This window comes from Diaporthe amygdali, assembly GCF_026229845.1.
Source record: "Diaporthe amygdali strain CAA958 chromosome Unknown NODE_9_length_1275696_cov_64_842800, whole genome shotgun sequence".
Classification (NCBI taxonomy): Eukaryota; Fungi; Ascomycota; class Sordariomycetes; order Diaporthales; family Diaporthaceae; genus Diaporthe; species Diaporthe amygdali.
Window position 1 is genome coordinate 858,669 of NW_026517029.1, and position 17,993 is coordinate 876,661.

A 17,993-nucleotide genomic window follows, 5' to 3' on the forward strand; every position below is an offset into this window, starting at 1 on the left:
CATGAGTTATAAGCATCAATCAACCCTCAAAACGATTTGAGTTCATCCACCCTAGCACGCCCAGCATAGCAATAAGCATCAGCGACGTGATGATGGCCGCGCCTGCTTTGTCCTTCGCTTCTGGGGGTGGAGCCGGCTTCATGTAATCAGGCTCTTCACCTGCGTTAGGGTCGCCCACACTCGTGCCGCCTGTGGAATTCGTCACTGGGCCACTGATCTCGTCCCGCTGCAAGTCAACCAGCAAGCTCGTCAGGGCACCCAGCACGTTCATCTGTTGGCCAGCGCCGGTGTCTCCATCATACTCTCCCGTCGTCCACCTGAAGCCACATGTGGCGGTTGAGACCCCGTTCCCGTTGTCTACACCGTCTGTGCATGACTTGATCGCTGCGGCAGTGCTGTTCCGGAGTGTCTCCATAATCTGATCGTGTACGAATGGCGCAAGCTGGGCGGTGTTTGCCATCCATCGGTGGAGGTAGCCCTTGAAGCTCTTCATATCGGTCGTGCAGCCTACCTTCTCGGGCGTCTCGCAGGACCGCTCCACCGCCGGGCCGTCGTGAAAGAAGATGTTGATGGTCTGATTGACGAGGCCTTGGACGCGACCGCGCCAGAGGTCGGATTGATTGGTCTGAGATCATGGTCAGCTGTGGACCCACTAAGAAGTCAAGCGCAACTTACGTGGTCGTACATGAAGGCGGCACCTTGCAAGAAGACAGCAGCATTGTATGAGAATTGTGCCCTGTCGATATTTGTGCAGTTTACTTGGACGTGGCCGCCGTCGTAAATGTTATATGCTTCATCCATGAGACCTACTCCAGTTTCCCAGTCCCAGGTCTTCACAGCCCAGTCATAGTATGTCGCGTTGTTTGTATATCTCGCGAGCCTTGCACCAAGGTTGAAGAAGATACCATTCGCGATGCTGTTCTTGTAGTCGTACCCACGATTAGATGGTGGAATCTGCCAGCGCAGGCCTCCGCCGCACTCCTTGTCGTGTCGATCTGCGCCAGCTTGGGTGTTGAAGACGGCTTGGGCGAGTGCCAGCCATTGAAGCTCGTCTGGGGGCGGGTCTGGGAACTTGTTCTCGGCTGCGAGCAGAACACTCATCCCCCAAAATCCCTGGTCATCGTTTCCCAGGGAGATGGACCAGTTCTTGGGCATGTAGCTGAATTCGGACTGGAAGAGCAGAGCTTGCTGTATAGCGTCGTTCCATGTCGTGTCGCCAGTTTGACGCCAGTAGTCTATCATCGCACCCCACAGTGCGCCGCCCTGCCACCAGTAGTAGTCGCCCCCAGGTGGTGGGCCTGGGAGAATACCGGGGATCTGACCAGGCTGGTCGCCTTTGTAATAGGACATTAGATTCTCGGCAATTGCTTTGGCGGCGGATTTGATAGAGTCTGCAGACGAAATGTCAGTGAATACAGTTGCGTTGGTACACGCGCGATCATACCTGCTGAGGTGAGGTCAACATCGAGAGCTGCGAGGGTGAGACTGGCCGATGCCAGCGTGAACAGTATGAACCTCATGGTGGGCGAGACTTCATTCTGTTGCTGTAGTATCAACTACACAGAGAACAAAATGAAGTGGGATATTGACAGTCAAAGTCGAGAAACCGTGCTGGCCCCGTCGCGGTGCGCAGTCAGGTCTGTTATATTGGTGTGGCACGAAGTACGAGGGAGGATGAGACTGTCGGGTGAGACGGGTGCAGAGAACCACAAAGCCGACAGTGAATTCATGTGTCCACATTTACCGATCTTGGCCATTCTTGACATTTCGCTGACTGTATTCACTATGGAAAGCCACTGGACGTTAACGGTTACTCGTGTTGGCTTACAGGGCCGCTGGGCAGCCGGCCAAAACTGACATTCTGTTTGCACTGCCACTTTATTCCGCAGAAGGATTCGATCCCGCAGGCTCCGTTTGTCATTTTTGGTGGTATGACTCGGCCCAGACCGACAATGCTACCCCAGAACCCGTTTAAGTCCATTAAGCTTGCAGATCCAGTGTGGAGGGAATGCTCATGTGGGCCTTTTCCAGCGTGATTGGGATACGAGACACCCATGCCTTTCTGGCAATCTTACACCGACTGCTTTTCTGACACATCTCACTTGGCTCTTGTCTCGGACTGCCAATTCCTTCTTCTCTTCTACGAGGCTTTGTCAGTCAGCGAGCAACATTTATGTCGCCTTTGTTTATCCACAATCCGGCATGATCACTGCAGCCAATGAACAAATCTCTCCATGGTGCATGTGTGCTTATTTGCTCTCAAGGGCTGGGCAAAGAGGGGCGCCAGAAGTCTTGCCTTGTCTTGTTGAACACCTGCAAAGTCGCCCTAAATCCTGGAGAGGGGTTCGAAGGAGCCAAGGCTAAAGAGATCGTGCCCAGACCGGGCGATCTGCTCGGCACAGCGGACTTGTATGAAAGCTTCGAGTAACAATTACGGTACAGCCCCCAAGAAGGCCCCGAGCTCAATGCTTAGCACCAGTACCGGCTGAGGAGTTGCAGGGCAATTCAGTATTGGATTCTTTGCATCTATAAGTGCTTGGAGGCCATTGCGCCATCAAGTCTAGTGTCATAGTATTCAAGCTTAAGCTATGGATCAAATTGAACACACTTCCAGGATTTTCTGGTCGACGCAGTTGCGGATTTCGTCTTGAAACTGAGGAATCATTTCTTTGGACGTCTCCACGATGAAGGACTCCAGCCAACTTGACATTCATTTGGCCTCTCCTTCGTGGGGTTCATCCAAGAACGACTAGGTAAAAATTGACTTTGACCAAGCCGCTGGCCCGTCATCTTCTGAACTTCCTCTCTGCGCTCACCAACACATTCTCTCTATAATCTCAATACAGCACTGTGACACATCAGCACAGGACGACAACCGAGGCCATGCGACACATTGCACAAGCCTGTCAGCGGCGCCAGTCAAATCCTATTTGGAGATTCGACTGGCTGAAGCTTACGGAAAATTCGCAAACGCATTGATTCCAATTGACAGAGAGGACAGCACAATACTAGAGGTCCCTCATAGTGTGTACAGTATACCTCACTGGAACGCTTGATTGATGGAAGAGGCAGGATTACAGAGACTTTGAAACGCGCGCTAGCATTTTTGACTTTGTCCTCGAGACAATGTCATGTGTAGGTGTGGTTGTTCCCGGACCCGAACATTGGAGGTTGGAGGCATGAGGAGCTGACTTACTTCTGCCTTCACGGAAACTGCATGTGATAAATCGAGTCCATGTAGTGGGGCATGGTCGCAAACTCCCTTTCCAAAGGCCAGGCCAGGCCAACGCAGTATGCCAGGGGCCTTGTGTCAGATCGATGGACGAGAGTGTCTTAGAAGCCACGGCTATTAGTACCTGGGCACGTGGGATTACAGGGCTGTATTTTTTGTAAGCAAGCATGGCACAAGATATAGTGACCACGGGACGACCTGGCCCGAGGTGGTTGTCCTACATCGAACAGCCCGATTGGCATACCATGGAATACATTTAGTACTTCAGTAGAGCCAGACTTAGTGCTGTGGGCGATCTGACGCAGATGGCAGAAAACACATCCATTATCCTGCACGTGTTTCTTGGCCAGCTCGTGCGCCATAGCCCAGAGCAGTCCACGTTCGGGAGTTCAGCGTGCGATGAAGGCTTTGACAAATGACGGTTGTAGGTGGCGATTTCGGCGATGGTCGCGGAGAAGGCCGAGGAGAAGCCCTGAGGAGGAGGACTACGAGCGAGCTTCGAGCGGCTATTCACGTCATACCTCTGCTATAATCATCGAGTGAAGAGCATTTCGGGAAAGAAGACTTTCCGAATGGAGACACAACTGGAATTACGGTAGGCCTAGCTCCCGCTCGGGCGCCGCCAACATGAACGATCATCGATGGCTCGTGGCTGCAAGTGGAACTAGCCATTCCAAGACTCGCCAGCGCACGATGCCTTCCCGCGAAGATCATTGACTAGTTTAGTGTCAAACATTGCTGTTCCGGTACTTGGGACGGACCGAGAGCTATGAGCACCCCAACGTCGCCAGCAAGCCGTTGATAAACGCTCAGCATGCTGGACCTCATAATGGGTCGAGCAACTATGGACCAGGTCTCTCCATTCTCACGGACTAATTCTTTGATCCACATCAATTCGACCCAGATGTTTTGACGTCCTTTGGTCGCGGCGACCAGTCTCGGAATGGATGATCGAAGCGATGAGGTGATGGCTGTGGCCATCTTGTTCTTCGTTTTGTGTTGGATCACAGTCTCTCTCCGGACGTATTGTCGATGGCAGGTGATACATTCGATGGGCATAGATGATCAATTATTGCTCTTGCTCTTGGTAACCAACCCACCCCGTACTTGAGCGTCTTTATCTCAACTGCCTTCTCATTTGCAGAACGCTGACTGGAAGAAAGGCTATATTCACAGCATATCTCGCTTCACAGTTGACAGCATGGAAGCACGGTACAGGGAAACACGCGTCTGACTTGTCAGCTGAGGACACAACTACGGCATTGAAGGTAAGTGAGTGTGTTACTTACGAACATTCTCCAGCTAACGTCAAATCACTTCAAGTATTGGTACATCTGCGAGCTCCTCTACATCGTTTCAACGTGTCTTCTAAAAATCAGTGTCGGCTTCCTCCTTCTTCGCATTACCATCGAGCGTATACACATCCACATCCTCCGGATTCTAATGCTCGGCACGGTCCTCTTTGGCGGCACATATTTCTTCATGGTCATGTTCCAATGCCGACCTGTCAATACCTTCTGGGATGAAAACCCTCGCACGCCTGGGAAATGCTGGAACGACCGTGTTGTCCTCATTATGACCTATACAGCAGCTGCAATAAACTGCCTAGCAGACTGGGCTTTTGGCACATTGCCAGTCTTTATTGTTTGGTCATTAAATTTGCCGATCAAATCCAAGATACTGGTTATGTTCATCTTGGGATTTGCAGCTATTGGCAGCACTGCCACTATCGTACGAATCTTTTACTGTAAGCGTTTATCATCCGTCGAAGCGGACTTTATGAGGCATACTACGGGTATAGTGGTGGATTCCCCCCTCATTTAGTTCAAAGCCCCATTCATCGGCTTATAGCAGCTGACTTAGATTTCAAAGTGCACCATCTCACCGACAAAGGCGACTTTCTGTGGTCGACGACTGATATTGCTATTTGGAGTACTGTCGAGCCTGGAATCGGAATCATGGCTGCTTCAATCGCAACGCTGCGGCCTCTTTGGCAACTTATCTGTTACAGGACAGGTCTGTCATCGGAAGCCCCGGCAAATCTTCGATGGCGCGAACGAAATCGTGGAAGGAGGACATATATTCGGTCAGAAGGATCTGGTCCAAAACGCACACCTCGACTGCGGCCAGACATCGACACAAGCTTGACCAATATTACGATAGAAGGAAGTGACACAATGTCGCCGAAAGACCATTTCTCTCCGAGGCTCAGTGCCCTATCATCTCAGGCAGGAATCACGAAGACGACAGAATTTGTTGCCTTTGGTACCACCCAGCCTCTGCCGCCTCTATCAGTAGAGGTAAGCTTATTCATTGACAATGGATGAAATCATGTCGCCTTGAATCTAACTTTTCAATAGCGAGACGCAATTGCGTCATCGAACCCACAAACCTCAAGGCATCCGTTCCAAGAAAACGGGACAGGTCTAACCTCACCTTTACCGACCCTTGATTGGAGCTCTCCGCGTGTATCAACCTTGACGATGGGATGGCCACAGAGCTCGAGGCCGAGCACAGAAGGCTGAAACGATTATAAATAATCAATATCACTTATTTGACTACTTTGGCAACCTATTAATCGTACAAATCCCGTGATCAGCCGGGATGCTGTCAGGCCGTCCCAACCATTTGTATTGATTGTTGACCGAGTCCTCGGACACATGAAGTGAACAATTGATCCGCCTTTGTCTGCTGAAGTTGTTTTAAAATAAATATTGTTCTCTGGGTCCTTTCAGTAGATTTTCTGTGTTAAGAATTCCTTGTTCTTGAACAGAAACGACCAGAACAAACGGCTTGTTGGTGTTCTTATTCTGACCATATAATCTTCCACAATAAGCGTGCATGTTTTCTAGATCATAGCACTTGTTATTGATTCAAGAAACCGGTTTCAAACCCACAAACACTCAAGGCTGTGCCATTCGCGGCTTGGTGGAACAGGACTTTTGGCGATTTTGCATCTCCGACATCTGTAAAGCAATCATGATAGGCCAATCGCTGAACGATGATGTGCTGTACGTCGTTGCGAATTCTCTTGACGTCGAGTCTATGCTAAAGCTAGCAAATACCTCTCGTTCACTTTACAATGTCATCTCGCCCGCAGCTTTGCGTAAAGACTTGTGCAAAAATGGCAGGTCCATTTTCAGTGCGACAAGAAACAATGATTTTCTACTCCTCGAAAAGGTCCTTCGCTCCCCGGTCTTTGATATCAACAAATCTTATCAGAGAGAGGGAAAGACCACATCTGTCCTGCAATACGCTGTCGAGCACGCCTCAGAAGAGGTATTTAAGATTCTGACAGTTCCAGTACTTTTTCAGGCTTTTCTAGACTATACGGATAGTCACCCCTGGATCAATGATCAAGGCGGACGCAACAACATTCTCGGCGAGGCAATTAGACATGGCAGATCAGACCTCATTAGCTACATTGTTGAGTCCCTCAATATTCAATCCCTCCCACCCGGCTGGCCCACGCACTTTGATCCACGACAGTTCTGGGATCTCGACGACGCACCTCTTGTGGCTGGGCTTTCCGGCCGGAAAACTGCGATTGACCCCGAGACGATTCGCATGCTGTCCCGATACAGCGATCCTGAGACCTTTGTCGGCGTCAACGGCAACCCTCATTGTGAGCTCAAGAGCTATTATCCGGAGGCCCCTTATGTGGTGGCTCACGCTTCACCAGATCGACTGCGGCAGTGGACATCCAATTCTTTGCATATCGCAATGATGCTGCGACAACACCCCGAGGCTAGGAATGACGTTCGATTGGAAACCCTTGAAGCCTGGCTTGACGCTGGCGTTCCTGTCAACCAGCCTGATGGTGGGCTTGTGGACCTTGATCATGTGAACCCCTTGGTGAGTTACTTCCGAACGCCGCTCGACTTCGCAGCCGAGGGCCTAGATCTCGAGGCAATGGACTTTTTGATTCGCAGGGGAGCAGTTGCAAATATTCTGGGCGTGGATAACGGGTCTCTTACAGCGTCGACTAGATTCACAGATCTTACCACGATGTCTTTGCTGTTCGGCCATAGACTATGGCCTCATTCTGTGGAAAGAGGCTGCTCCATCCTGGTTCCAAACAGGGACATTCGATTACCTGCTGGGTCCACCTACAAGGACATGATATCGCGAATGCACCAGGAGCGAACATTCTTAAAAGCAGCAGCACCCGGTTTGAAGAATGTCGTCTACGCCGTGGAGGAGCAGATACACGCCGGAATGCGCTTGCTTGAGGCAAGAATTGGCCAGCATCACCTCCCTTTGGTTATGGAAGAGTCATCGGGGCTGCCAGTCGAGGTTTTCTCCTTCATCCACGATGAGCTTTTGGGATCGCCGGATATTGCTGACTCACTGACGAGACTTTTTGGTAGTTCTTGGATTGACACGATGGACTGGAACTTACGGACGCCACTTTTGCAGATCCTGTCGGGAATCGCTCCAGTAGACGAGCACAAATTCTGGTCCATGGGAAACAACCAGGCTTGGTATATTCGGCAAACACTCCACAAACCACAACTGATTCGTTGGCTGCTGGAGAACGGTGCAAATCCCAACGCTTGCGATATTGAGGGCATTACACCGCTCAGGTATGCTCTATTCCGGCTTGACGTTGGGGCCGTGGATCTGCTTCTACGGCACGGCGCTGACACTGCCGAGGTAAGTGATCTGATCCACCTGCTTCTGAATTTTAATCGCCAGGAGTTATTGCACAACGCGAATGATTTCATGAAGTACGCCCTCGAACTCTGTTTCGTTGGTATAAGAGACGGATTTGTGAGGAGAATCGGCGAGCAAGTTCGCGAATGGGACCAACACCGCATGGGAGTTGTAGGCGTTCAACTCCAGACTGCTGATGGCGAAACAACGTATTCCATTACTGTCCCTTCGACGCCCTTGGACTCGTGCCTGGGGCTCTTCCTTGATACGCCTTTGTGCCTCGGCAGTCGACTCGAAGACATTTGCCTCGTTGGCGATATTGACTCAGACAGACGGGAAACTTTTATTTGTCGACTCAGCAGACTTAGATACGTTCTTCAGAGTCATTGCAACTACAGGCCAGTTCCTGGCAGGAAGAGAAGGACATCCGCGGGCAGTTTCTCCATCGATGAGGGGAAATCTCCCCCCAAGAGACACCGAGCCATGTGATTTCCATACGCTGTTCCAATCCCAGTGTTTATAATTAGCTCTTATTAATCAAATTGTGCCGTCAATCGCCTTTTGAACGGGTTGTAAACTTTTCTGCAATGAATGTGATCGAGACACTACCTGGGAAGCTATTTATTCCACCTTTGTGGGACTCTGTTTCCCTCCTGATCCGCTTCGCAATGGATTCTCAATCCTTTTCTTGAATCTCGCAAATTTAGTGTTGTAGAATCCTCGCCTTCAGGCACTTGAGTTGCTTCGCTCTTAAGGCCAAATGTCATCTAAGGCATATGTTTTATAAATCGCAGTAGTGCGTAATTATTGAGTTCCTAGATATGCTCCACCGGTCCTGCCATCTTGATGTGTCTTTCGTCCACTGCCGTCTCATCAGAACCGTGTCCCCCTCTTGCGAGTGCACCCATGGTAGCCATATGAAATATCTGTCAGATTTATGTAAAAGTCGCGACGTGGTTCAACTTGACAACTGCTAATGCAGCTCATTGACTCTACCGTCGCTTCATTCCTGGAAGCAACTCGAAATTGCTCGTGGTAAAAGCTTACAGGGTTTCAAGAAAGATTTTGCAAGTCGGAACTCATCAGGCATGATATGTTCGTGCGAGACACATAACGTGACTTTTCACAGATTTGGATTAGCCGGCACATCTGCATCGATACTGAGACTAGCGGTTGAACAAGCGCTAAGTGAGGTACTTTAGACTGCGACATCGCATGTTGATCCCAAATGGTGCATCTCGGGATACCAATGTCTATTATCTTCTTAAACAAATTAATATCGGCTTTCCCTCCCCCAAGCTGGTAGCTCGTGCACCGACTGCACAACGGCAGTGGGATCCAGTTCGGAAGTCTGGTAATTGCGATGAACCGAGTCCAGTTCAGAGGTCTGGTAACTCTGTTGACTCTGGTGACTGGGGTGGCTCTGGTGACTTGGGTGATTCTGCGTGCCTTTTATCTGAGTAGGATCCCAATACCCCTGTGATGGATATTCGGCCAACGAAAAGTCATTGTTATGTCCACCCGTGGTATGATCTGCAGCAATCGCTTGCCTACGCTTCTTCCGGGCGCGAAGGAAAAACCACAAGCCTGCAGCACCAGCTGCAATGCCAGCTATGGAGGCACCCACCGCAGCACCAATTGTGGTGGCTTGGCTTGGCTGACTCGTATTCTCTGAGACGCTCGTGTCCGTTGGTGAGATGCTTGTTGAAGAACCTATAATACTACTTGTGCTTGTTGACGTTGTGGACAGGATCGATGATGAATGAGTGGTGGTAGTCAGCGGCGTAGTGCTCGAAGTTGAAGCGGTTGTCGATGTAGAGGCCGCAATGCCGATGGTCGTCAATACAGTTGGAGTATCTGTCACAGCGCTCCATCAGTCAACGAACTTGAGTCCAATTCAATTCCATACTAGCTGAACGGTGGTGCTACTCGTTCACTTACCCACAAAAAGCAGCACATTCTCCTGACTGGTACAGTTGACCGATCGCCCATCGATACAATAGAATAAGACCTGGGATGTGTCCTCACACATTCCCATGCCCTCTCCACCGGCCACGTTGTCATATTCTGGGTTGACGCAGAAATTCGGGCAATACGAGCTTCGCCAATTCGAGTCTGTACAAGAGCCGCGTACATATATTGATGCTCCAGCCTTTTGCAATTCTTCTCCAGTGGCCTGGCAGACACCGTTGGACAAGCAGGCGTACCCTTGTCCACAGCATGCCGATTCAGCTGTCTCGTCGTTGCAAGGTGTATCTTGGGACGCTGCGGAGCCGTCCGGGTAGTAGCATATTGAGAAGCATTGGGATACTAGAAGTGAGAGGAATACAACAAGCATGCGTATACCTGCCGCCATGGTCTCTTTTCACATCCACGAGAAATAGGCTCTACTTTGAGGTCTGAAAAGAATCGGAAGGAGTATGAGTGAGGCTGCGGCCCTCCTGCCACAGGGGATAGCGTGGTAGTCATTTGAACCTTAGGCTGAGCTGTTGGCCCGCCACAAGGTTTCATCGGAAATGCAGGGCGGGAAAACTGAGATGGTCTGCGAGAGAACAACAAGAAAAAATCAACCGACCCCTGGAGCCCCACCGTTGTTAGCTGTTGGCTGACCAGAAGGGAATGGGCGTGGGCCGCCGCATTGCCAGGCTGATGTTAGCCGAATTGTGAGCGAGCGAGCAAAGGATGCCTTGTGTGCATCTTGCACAGTACGAGAGCAGGACCTGACAGGTATTTTCCGTAGCTCGCACAGACAAGCCAGCGCTTGAGCCGGCAGAACTGAGTGCGCTGCGGATATAAATGGCATGACAGGGTGCAAACCAACTGCACGCTCAACCAACATCAATAAAGATAACGGCGTCCCGACACGTTGGTACGCCAAGAGGTTGGCTGCCCCCAGGCCAATAGGCAGGCTCCCCCTACCGCTGCGGTGGGACTGCAATATCTCAACTTGCCAGGCTTGCATGCGTGCGACCTGCCTGCAATCCGCCTTCTCTCCATTTCCAGACCCATGTTTCCTGTTACGCCAAGTGCATCAATTGGCTGTTGAAGCGCGGTCCGAGTCATTTCCCAAAACAAACGCCGCGGAGCTGCAGCTTGTCCTCGCCCAGGCGAAATTGCTCTTTCTTGGTTGTAACGCTGCTGTGCCTCACCAGCTCCTTCCGTTGAAGCGAGCATTCACCGCAGAGTTCCTTGCCTTCTTCGGTTCGCGATTCTGAAGCAAAGACATCATCAATCTTCCATTTTGATCAACGCTCAAGATATTTGTCGTCCGACTGAATTGTGCGCTTCACCGATTCCTTGAAGGCTGTGCCTCTTGTTGGATTTACTACCGCCCTTTGCCATCACTGCCGCCAAAGACTGGACCACTTCTGCCCACCTCGAAGGGGAGAGCCAAGTCTTCGCAGCTCAGCATCCCCAATGTGCTAAGAGCTGGCGGTGTAGTACGCCAGGACCTTTGCGGTTACCATCTCCACCATGTTCGCTGCTAGAAGAAGCCCCAGGTGGCTTATTGCCGCTGTTGTGATTTCCCTCGTCACAACCTTCTATCTTCTCAACAATGACAGCCCACGATACTGGCTCACGCCAGCTTCTTTCTCGGCTCCAGACAGCACACAATGGAAGGTCTCGGATGACTACTTCTGGAAACAAGTCCCGACCCATTATCCCGCCACCTCGATACGGCCACTTCCCACAGGGAAGGCCGCACCGTACCCCCAAGTTCAAGCGAAAAAGTTCCCAACCGAGACGATAGAACAACGCAAAAAGCGTGAATTCCATCGGGACACGGTCAAGCAGGTCTTCAAAAAGTGTTGGCAGTCTTACAGGGAGAAGGCCTGGCTCTCTGACGAACTCACGCCTGTCAGCGGCCAGTCGCGCAACACTTTTGGCGGTTGGGGCGCAACACTGGTCGACTCGCTTGACACACTGTGGATCATGGGCTTGAAGGCCGAGTTCGCGGAGGCAGTCGACGCTGCAGTCACAATCGACTTCACCAAGAGCCAGCATGAAGAAATTAACGTCTTCGAGACCACTATTCGTTACCTGGGTGGATTCCTGGCAGCCTATGACCAGAGTGGCGATCCGCGATTGTTAAGGAAAGCAAATGAGGTCGGCGAGATGCTGATGAAAGCCTTCGACACGCCTAACAGGATGCCAATTACCAGGTGGCACATCAACTCCGCTGCAGCAGGCGAGAGACAAGAAGCACCCGATGGTGTACTTGTGGCTGAGATTGGCAGCTTGACGATGGAATTCACAAGGCTGTCGATTTTGACAGGAGATCCAAAGTGGTTCGACGCAGTGCAGCGCATCACCGACATATTCCACAAACAGCAGATGACGACTTCGCTAGCCGGTATGTGGCCATTGGTCGTGAATGCCAAGGAGGAGGTATTCAACCAGGGGTCTCATTTCACATTGGGAGCCATGGCCGACTCTGTATTTGAGTATCTGCCAAAGATGTCGGCTTTGCTGGGAGGGAAACTCCCAGAGTACCAGGAAATGTACGAGAAAGCAATGGATGTAGCGAGCGATTGGCTTTTATTCCGCCCAATGACGCCCACAAATGAGGACATCCTCATTTCTGGTCACATCGAAACTCACCAGGAGGGAGGTACCAGTTATGTTACCCCTCAGCGAGAGGGTCAACATCTTGTTTGTTTTGTCGGTGGCCTTTATGCCCTTGGGGGAAAGCTTTACGATAGGCAAGACCATCTTGACATCGCCAGGAAACTTACCGAAGGATGTATTTGGACATATAAAGCGTCACCACATGGGGTCATGCCCGAGACACTGTACATGGCATCATGCGGATCCAAGGACGATTGTGAATGGAATGGGGCTGAATGGAAGAAGCAAGTGCTTTCTGCGGCTGGCGAACAGCCCACTGGCGACTTCGACTCTGACATCGGTCGTGCCAATACAATCATCGCCGAAAAAAGACTGCCAGAAGGATTCACAAAAATTCCGGACGGCCGTTATATCCTGCGGCCCGAGGCGATCGAAAGTGTGTTCATTTTGTATCGCGCGACGGGTCGCGCAGATCTGCTAGACACGGCTTGGGAGATGTTCACGGCTATTGACAGGGTGACATCGACGCAATTTGGGAACTCGGCGGTTGCGGATGTCATGACTCCGGAGAAACCGTCAGCGACGAACTCAATGGAGAGCTTCTGGTTGGGAGAAACCTTGAAATATTTCTACTTGATCTTCAGTGATCCGGCTTTGGTCAGCCTCGATGATTTTGTCTTCAACACCGAGGCACACCCATTCAGGCGGTTGAAGAGATGAGGCCTAGCGGAACCAAGGCCTTGAAAAACTCAACGAGACACACTAGAAGAGTATGAGATGTTAAGAAGATGAATGGACACCTTTTTCACACTTTGGGGAACGAGAACTACTATGGGCAGTTACCAGGCCGTCCACCAGTTTTAGTGAATCTTGTTATTCTGGATGCTTCTTTCGGGATACAGCATTTTCTTGTTTAAGTTTCCGGTCCCACGCCAACTCAACAGTCGCCTGCATACTTGTTGCTTCCGAGTAATCTCCATCATGGAGTCACAGCCTAGTATGGCATAACCGGGGCAACCTTCCAGGCCCAGGTCACTGCTTGGTCGTGGATCATGGATCATCTAGATGCCAATGAATGAAACCATCTGTAATTTCGGGCGGGCTGGAAGCCAAAGTCATAGATGGCCATTGGGACTTCTTCGATGTGATTTGACTCTTTAACCCGGCACCTCAGGCATTGGTGCGGAGTGCCTCGGCTCCGGAAACTCTATCTCCATACCCAAGCTTACTGTCCTTCTATACATTGGACGTGTCCCAATGTCCGTCTCGGGGCATCTGCTATGCTCCGTCTGGGATCGCGGTGATATCCAAACAAACCCGGAGACGGAGCATGAAGTTCGGCCGACCTTCCTGTTCACCACCGCGGGTTGAGTCAGTGCCGGTCGGCTGGGTGGGTCTCACTGAGTTTGAACTTTAAGGCATGGCCTCGGCACCTACATCTATCTACACGCTCCAGGGAGTCTTGAAGTCCCTATTGTTACTCTGGCTCCCTAATTGTTGCCTCTCTCGCTCCCTCGTTGATATCATGAGATCCACAATCTCCACCAGCGGAGGATATTGGATCCTTCCGTTGGAAAATTAAGAAGCTCTGGCCGTCCATTGAACCTTGATCCCTACATAGTGCAAGGCCTCAACCATTTAAAGAACCCGCGATGGACGCTGACCAGGCCTAGATAAGTAAGGCCCTATCAGCTCTTGTCCTGTTGGTCCAGCATCAGAGCCACCACAACTGCGTTAGCCAACATTCACAGGCCCATTTCTCTTTGATTTTTGTGTGAGTTTCCAGGCCATTCCTTGTTCCTTACACTAAAGTCGGTGAAACAACATCACGTCGGTATCCTCAATCATGGCGACCGTCATCATCGTTGGTGTTCTCGCTACACTCTTCTTGTATGGCCTATACCAGTGGCTACTCCCAAAACCACTGCCCGACATTCCTTACAACAATGCTTCCGCAAAAAACATCTTCGGCGATATACCCGAACTCGTCAAAGAGGTCTCGAAAACTGGAGATTTCGCGGACTATATCCGCAAGCAGAGCAGGAAGCACAATTCCCCAATCACCCAATTGTTTATGACGCCCTTTGGAAAGCCTTCTCTTCTGGTCTGCGACTTCAGAGAGGCCCAAGATGTCCTCCTCCACCGGGGCAAGGAGTTCGACAGATCCAGGTTCGTCGGCGAGCTCTTCTACGGGACGGGCAAGAATCACCATATCACGATGAAGACTGGGCCTGAATGGAAGGCTCGCAGGAAACTTCTGCAGGACCTCATGTCACCTAGCTTCCTTCACAACGTTGCCGCACCTACTGTCTATGCCAGCAGCTTGAATATCCTGAAGCTGTGGGAGCTGAAGGCTGACCTCGCTGATGGGCGGCCGTTCCTGGCCTCGAAGGACATCTTCCACGCCGCTTTGGATGCTGTGCTGGCTTTCACATTTGGAATCGGCTTCAAGGAGGACGCCACCACGCGCCAGATCCAACTGATGCAGAGTCTCGAGCGCGGAAAGATCGCTGCCGGCGGGGCGGACGTCCCCGTCAAATTCCCGACCGCGACATTGGGCACAGCTATTTCTAGCATACTTTTCCTAACCGCGTCCGTGGAGCGCGTGAGGGGGGCTGCTAGCATGCGCTTGAAGTGGTGGTTCATTCAAAAGGAGACTGGGTTCAAGAAGGCGCAGAAGGATAAGGATGAAGCTATCCACGGGGAAATCGAAAAGGCCATCCAAGCTCGACGGAAGAACGGGCAAGGTGGAAACGACGCATGGGTCCAGTCAGCGGTCGATCACATGGTCGATCGCGAAGTTCGTGTGGCCGAAAAGGAAGGGCGACAATCGAATCCCCATTCACCAGGTATGTAAATGCCCTCGAAGATCCACGCCCAAAGCCTTCCTGAAGCCAAGCGCACCCCTGATGCACAAATTGCTAACGTTTTCTGCTAATTTCCAGACATGCTGGAAGAGATCCTGGGTTTTATCATCGCCGGCCACGATACAACAAGCACCACCCTCTGCTGGGGCGTCAAGCTCCTGGCAGACCACCCAGGAGTCCAGCAACGCGTCCGCGACGACATGCAAGCCGCCTTCCCCGAGGCCAAGGCCGAGGGCCGACTGCCCTCCGTCACCGAGATCACCAAAGTGTCCATCCCATACCTCGAGGCCACCATGGAGGAGATCCTGCGCGTGGGCAACACGGTCCCTATAACCGACCGCGATGCCGTCCAGGACACCACCCTCCTGGGCCACTTTGTCCCCAAGGGGACCCAAGTGTTCTTCCTGGCCAATGGGCCCTCGTTCCTCGAGCCGGCCTTTGATATCGAAGAGTCGCGGAGGAGCCCGCACGCCCGGGAGGGCAAGGCGCGTGTTTGGGAGAGCGAGGACATCGGAGCCTTCAAGCCTGAGCGGTGGCTTACGGAGGAGAATGGTAGGGAGGTGTTTGATAGCCAAGCTGGACCGGACATGCCCTTTGGTCTTGGAACCAGAGGCTGTTATGGCCGCCGCCTGGCGTACCTGGAGTTGAGGCTGTTGTTGACGGTGTTCTTGTGGAAGTTTGAGTTTCAAAAGTGCCCCGCGGAGTTGTCTAGATACGATGCTGTTGATGGAGTTGTCCATGGACCCAAGGACTGTTATGTTAGGTTGCGGAAGGTTGCGGCCTGAGTCTGCTCTCATTGTGTATAGGAATAATGCAAGCCAGTTTGATAATCAAGGACACGAAATCTACATCCAAGGAGGGATAGGAGTTTACGGGTGCGCTCACCACAAAATTCAAGCCAAGATTTACGGGGGCATGCATATCAACTCGAAGGCAAATGCTGACTCGTTTCTGATCAGCCACATAGCTTGCGCATTATGAAACGATATTTGCGAAATTCCCAAGGAAATATTTTATATTTCTCCTTGGTATGTTTACCAGGGCGACATACGCCTATTCTCAAAGAGTTGAGAAATGCAAAAAGAAGGTGAGCCCGACATGGGTCGAGAGCTTAACAACAAAGAATAAAAATGATGTTCGTCAAAAGCCGGACGCGGATTAACCTCTCTCCCCTTCCTCCTGGTACTTGAAAGCAAACAAATCTTGGGCCCATGTTGAATGTGTCCAACGCAAACTGCACGTGTTGAAGCACCGTCACAATAGCGCATCACACCAAGACAACGGCATCCATCAGATCTTCTCCCACCTCAACAACATAGCGGCAACAATGACAGGCAGCACACTGACCAGCTCGCCTAGACCCGCAAACTCAGGCGGGATCCTGGCGTTATGAAGGGTGGAAAATGCGCCGGCGCCGAGCAAGATCGCAAAGATGTTGTAGACGAAGCTCCAGCCAAAGTTGAACGCGACCCTGCCCATGGACTTCTTACTGGCATTGATGAGCGTGATGATCCCGGCCAAGCTAGGTCGCATGAGGACGACGTCCGCCGCGGACTTGGCTACGTCGGTGCCGCTGGAGTCGTTCATGTGCACGCCGATAGTCGCCTGAGCCAGGGCCACGGCATCGTTGGTGCCGTCGCCGCAGAAGATAACGGTTGGGGCGGACTTGCCGTTAGGAGAGGCAAGAAGGTCCTGGATATATGTCTGCTTGTCTGCTGGGGTGCAGCGAGAGCGGACGCGGTCGTCCGGAATGCTGAGCTGCCTCGTGATCGCACGCACAGCTGCGTCATCGTCGCCCGAGATGACATGGACTGCGACTCCTCGTTTGTGCAGCTCCTCGACAGTGCCGAGAGAGTCCGGTCTGAGTGAGTCCTGCAGACCGAATGCCGCTACGAGGGTGCCGTCTACGGTGAAGCAGAAGGTGGTGTGGCCTTCGGAGAGAATGGACTGGACCCGAGAGTCCTGAGCGAGCCCAAGCCAGCGGGAGTTACCAGCACGAAGAATGGATCCTGAGGACGTGGTTGCCTCAACTCCTTTCCCAGTCAACGTGCTGGCATTCAGAGCCTTTGCAATAGGAGCAACACCCGCGGATTGGAGTCGTGCTGCTACAGCTGCAGATACGGGGTGCTTGCTGCTGACGAGCAAGGACAGTAGCAAGGACTTGGAGCTAGCTTGACTTTCTTGATCTCCCAACCACGTTTCTCGGGCGATGGTAAGACGCCCTTGTGTGAGGGTTCCGGTCTTGTCCAACACCACATGGGAGGTCTTGTAGGCTAACTCTAATGGATCGGCAGATTTGATGATCACACCTCTTTCGGCAGCCACGCCACTTCCAATGACAATTACCATAGGGACTGCGAGGCCGATAGCGCACGGGCAAGACACGATCAGGACCGTGATTGCAAATGTGATGGCCTGGATAACAGCATCGGATGCGGGTCTGCCTTGTACCGTAATGCCGACAGCGATCCAGACGCAGAAGACTATGATGGTGAGCGTGACAATCACGGGGACGAAGTAAGAAGCGACACGGTCGGCAATCTCTTGCATCTTGGGCTTGGAAAGCTTGGCTTCGTCAACCATATTGGCGATGGCGCTGATCGTATTGTCACCCGGAAGCCTGTTCAGCCGCACCATCAAGGTCCCGGCACCATTGATCGACCCAGCGA

At 51.8% G+C, this 17,993-nt stretch overlaps 6 protein-coding genes across 6 annotated transcripts; 4 read left to right on the forward strand and 2 right to left on the reverse strand.

The window, feature by feature from the left end:
- Positions 1–19: 19 nt before the first annotated feature.
- On the reverse strand, positions 20–1,921 carry J7T55_013080 (glycoside hydrolase family 76 protein; the record flags this gene model as incomplete). Its single annotated transcript, XM_053141734.1, has 4 exons — positions 20–625; positions 676–1,391; positions 1,445–1,556; positions 1,829–1,921. The coding sequence occupies 4 exons, from the start codon at positions 1,919–1,921 to the stop codon at positions 20–22; spliced, it is 1,527 nt and encodes a 508-aa protein (XP_052995426.1).
- A 2,254-nt stretch (positions 1,922–4,175) lies between these two features.
- On the forward strand, positions 4,176–5,757 carry J7T55_013081 (uncharacterized protein; the record flags this gene model as incomplete). Its single annotated transcript, XM_053141735.1, has 5 exons — positions 4,176–4,196; positions 4,426–4,500; positions 4,556–4,979; positions 5,105–5,532; positions 5,593–5,757. 5 exons carry the CDS (start codon positions 4,176–4,178, stop codon positions 5,755–5,757), a joined length of 1,113 nt encoding a protein of 370 aa, XP_052995427.1.
- A 454-nt stretch (positions 5,758–6,211) lies between these two features.
- Positions 6,212–8,377, forward strand: J7T55_013082 (uncharacterized protein; the record flags this gene model as incomplete). The annotated part of the gene is made up of 1 exon (XM_053141736.1): positions 6,212–8,377. One exon carries the CDS (start codon positions 6,212–6,214, stop codon positions 8,375–8,377), a length of 2,166 nt encoding a protein of 721 aa, XP_052995428.1.
- A 784-nt stretch (positions 8,378–9,161) lies between these two features.
- Positions 9,162–10,244, reverse strand: J7T55_013083 (uncharacterized protein; the record flags this gene model as incomplete). The annotated part of the gene is made up of 2 exons (XM_053141737.1): positions 9,162–9,745; positions 9,830–10,244. 2 exons carry the CDS (start codon positions 10,242–10,244, stop codon positions 9,162–9,164), a joined length of 999 nt encoding a protein of 332 aa, XP_052995429.1.
- A 1,118-nt stretch (positions 10,245–11,362) lies between these two features.
- On the forward strand, positions 11,363–13,177 carry J7T55_013084 (uncharacterized protein; the record flags this gene model as incomplete). The annotated part of the gene is made up of 1 exon (XM_053141738.1): positions 11,363–13,177. One exon carries the CDS (start codon positions 11,363–11,365, stop codon positions 13,175–13,177), a length of 1,815 nt encoding a protein of 604 aa, XP_052995430.1.
- A 1,126-nt stretch (positions 13,178–14,303) lies between these two features.
- Positions 14,304–16,109, forward strand: J7T55_013085 (uncharacterized protein; the record flags this gene model as incomplete). Its single annotated transcript, XM_053141739.1, has 2 exons — positions 14,304–15,306; positions 15,403–16,109. The coding sequence occupies 2 exons, from the start codon at positions 14,304–14,306 to the stop codon at positions 16,107–16,109; spliced, it is 1,710 nt and encodes a 569-aa protein (XP_052995431.1).
- Positions 16,110–17,993: the final 1,884 nt, after the last annotated feature.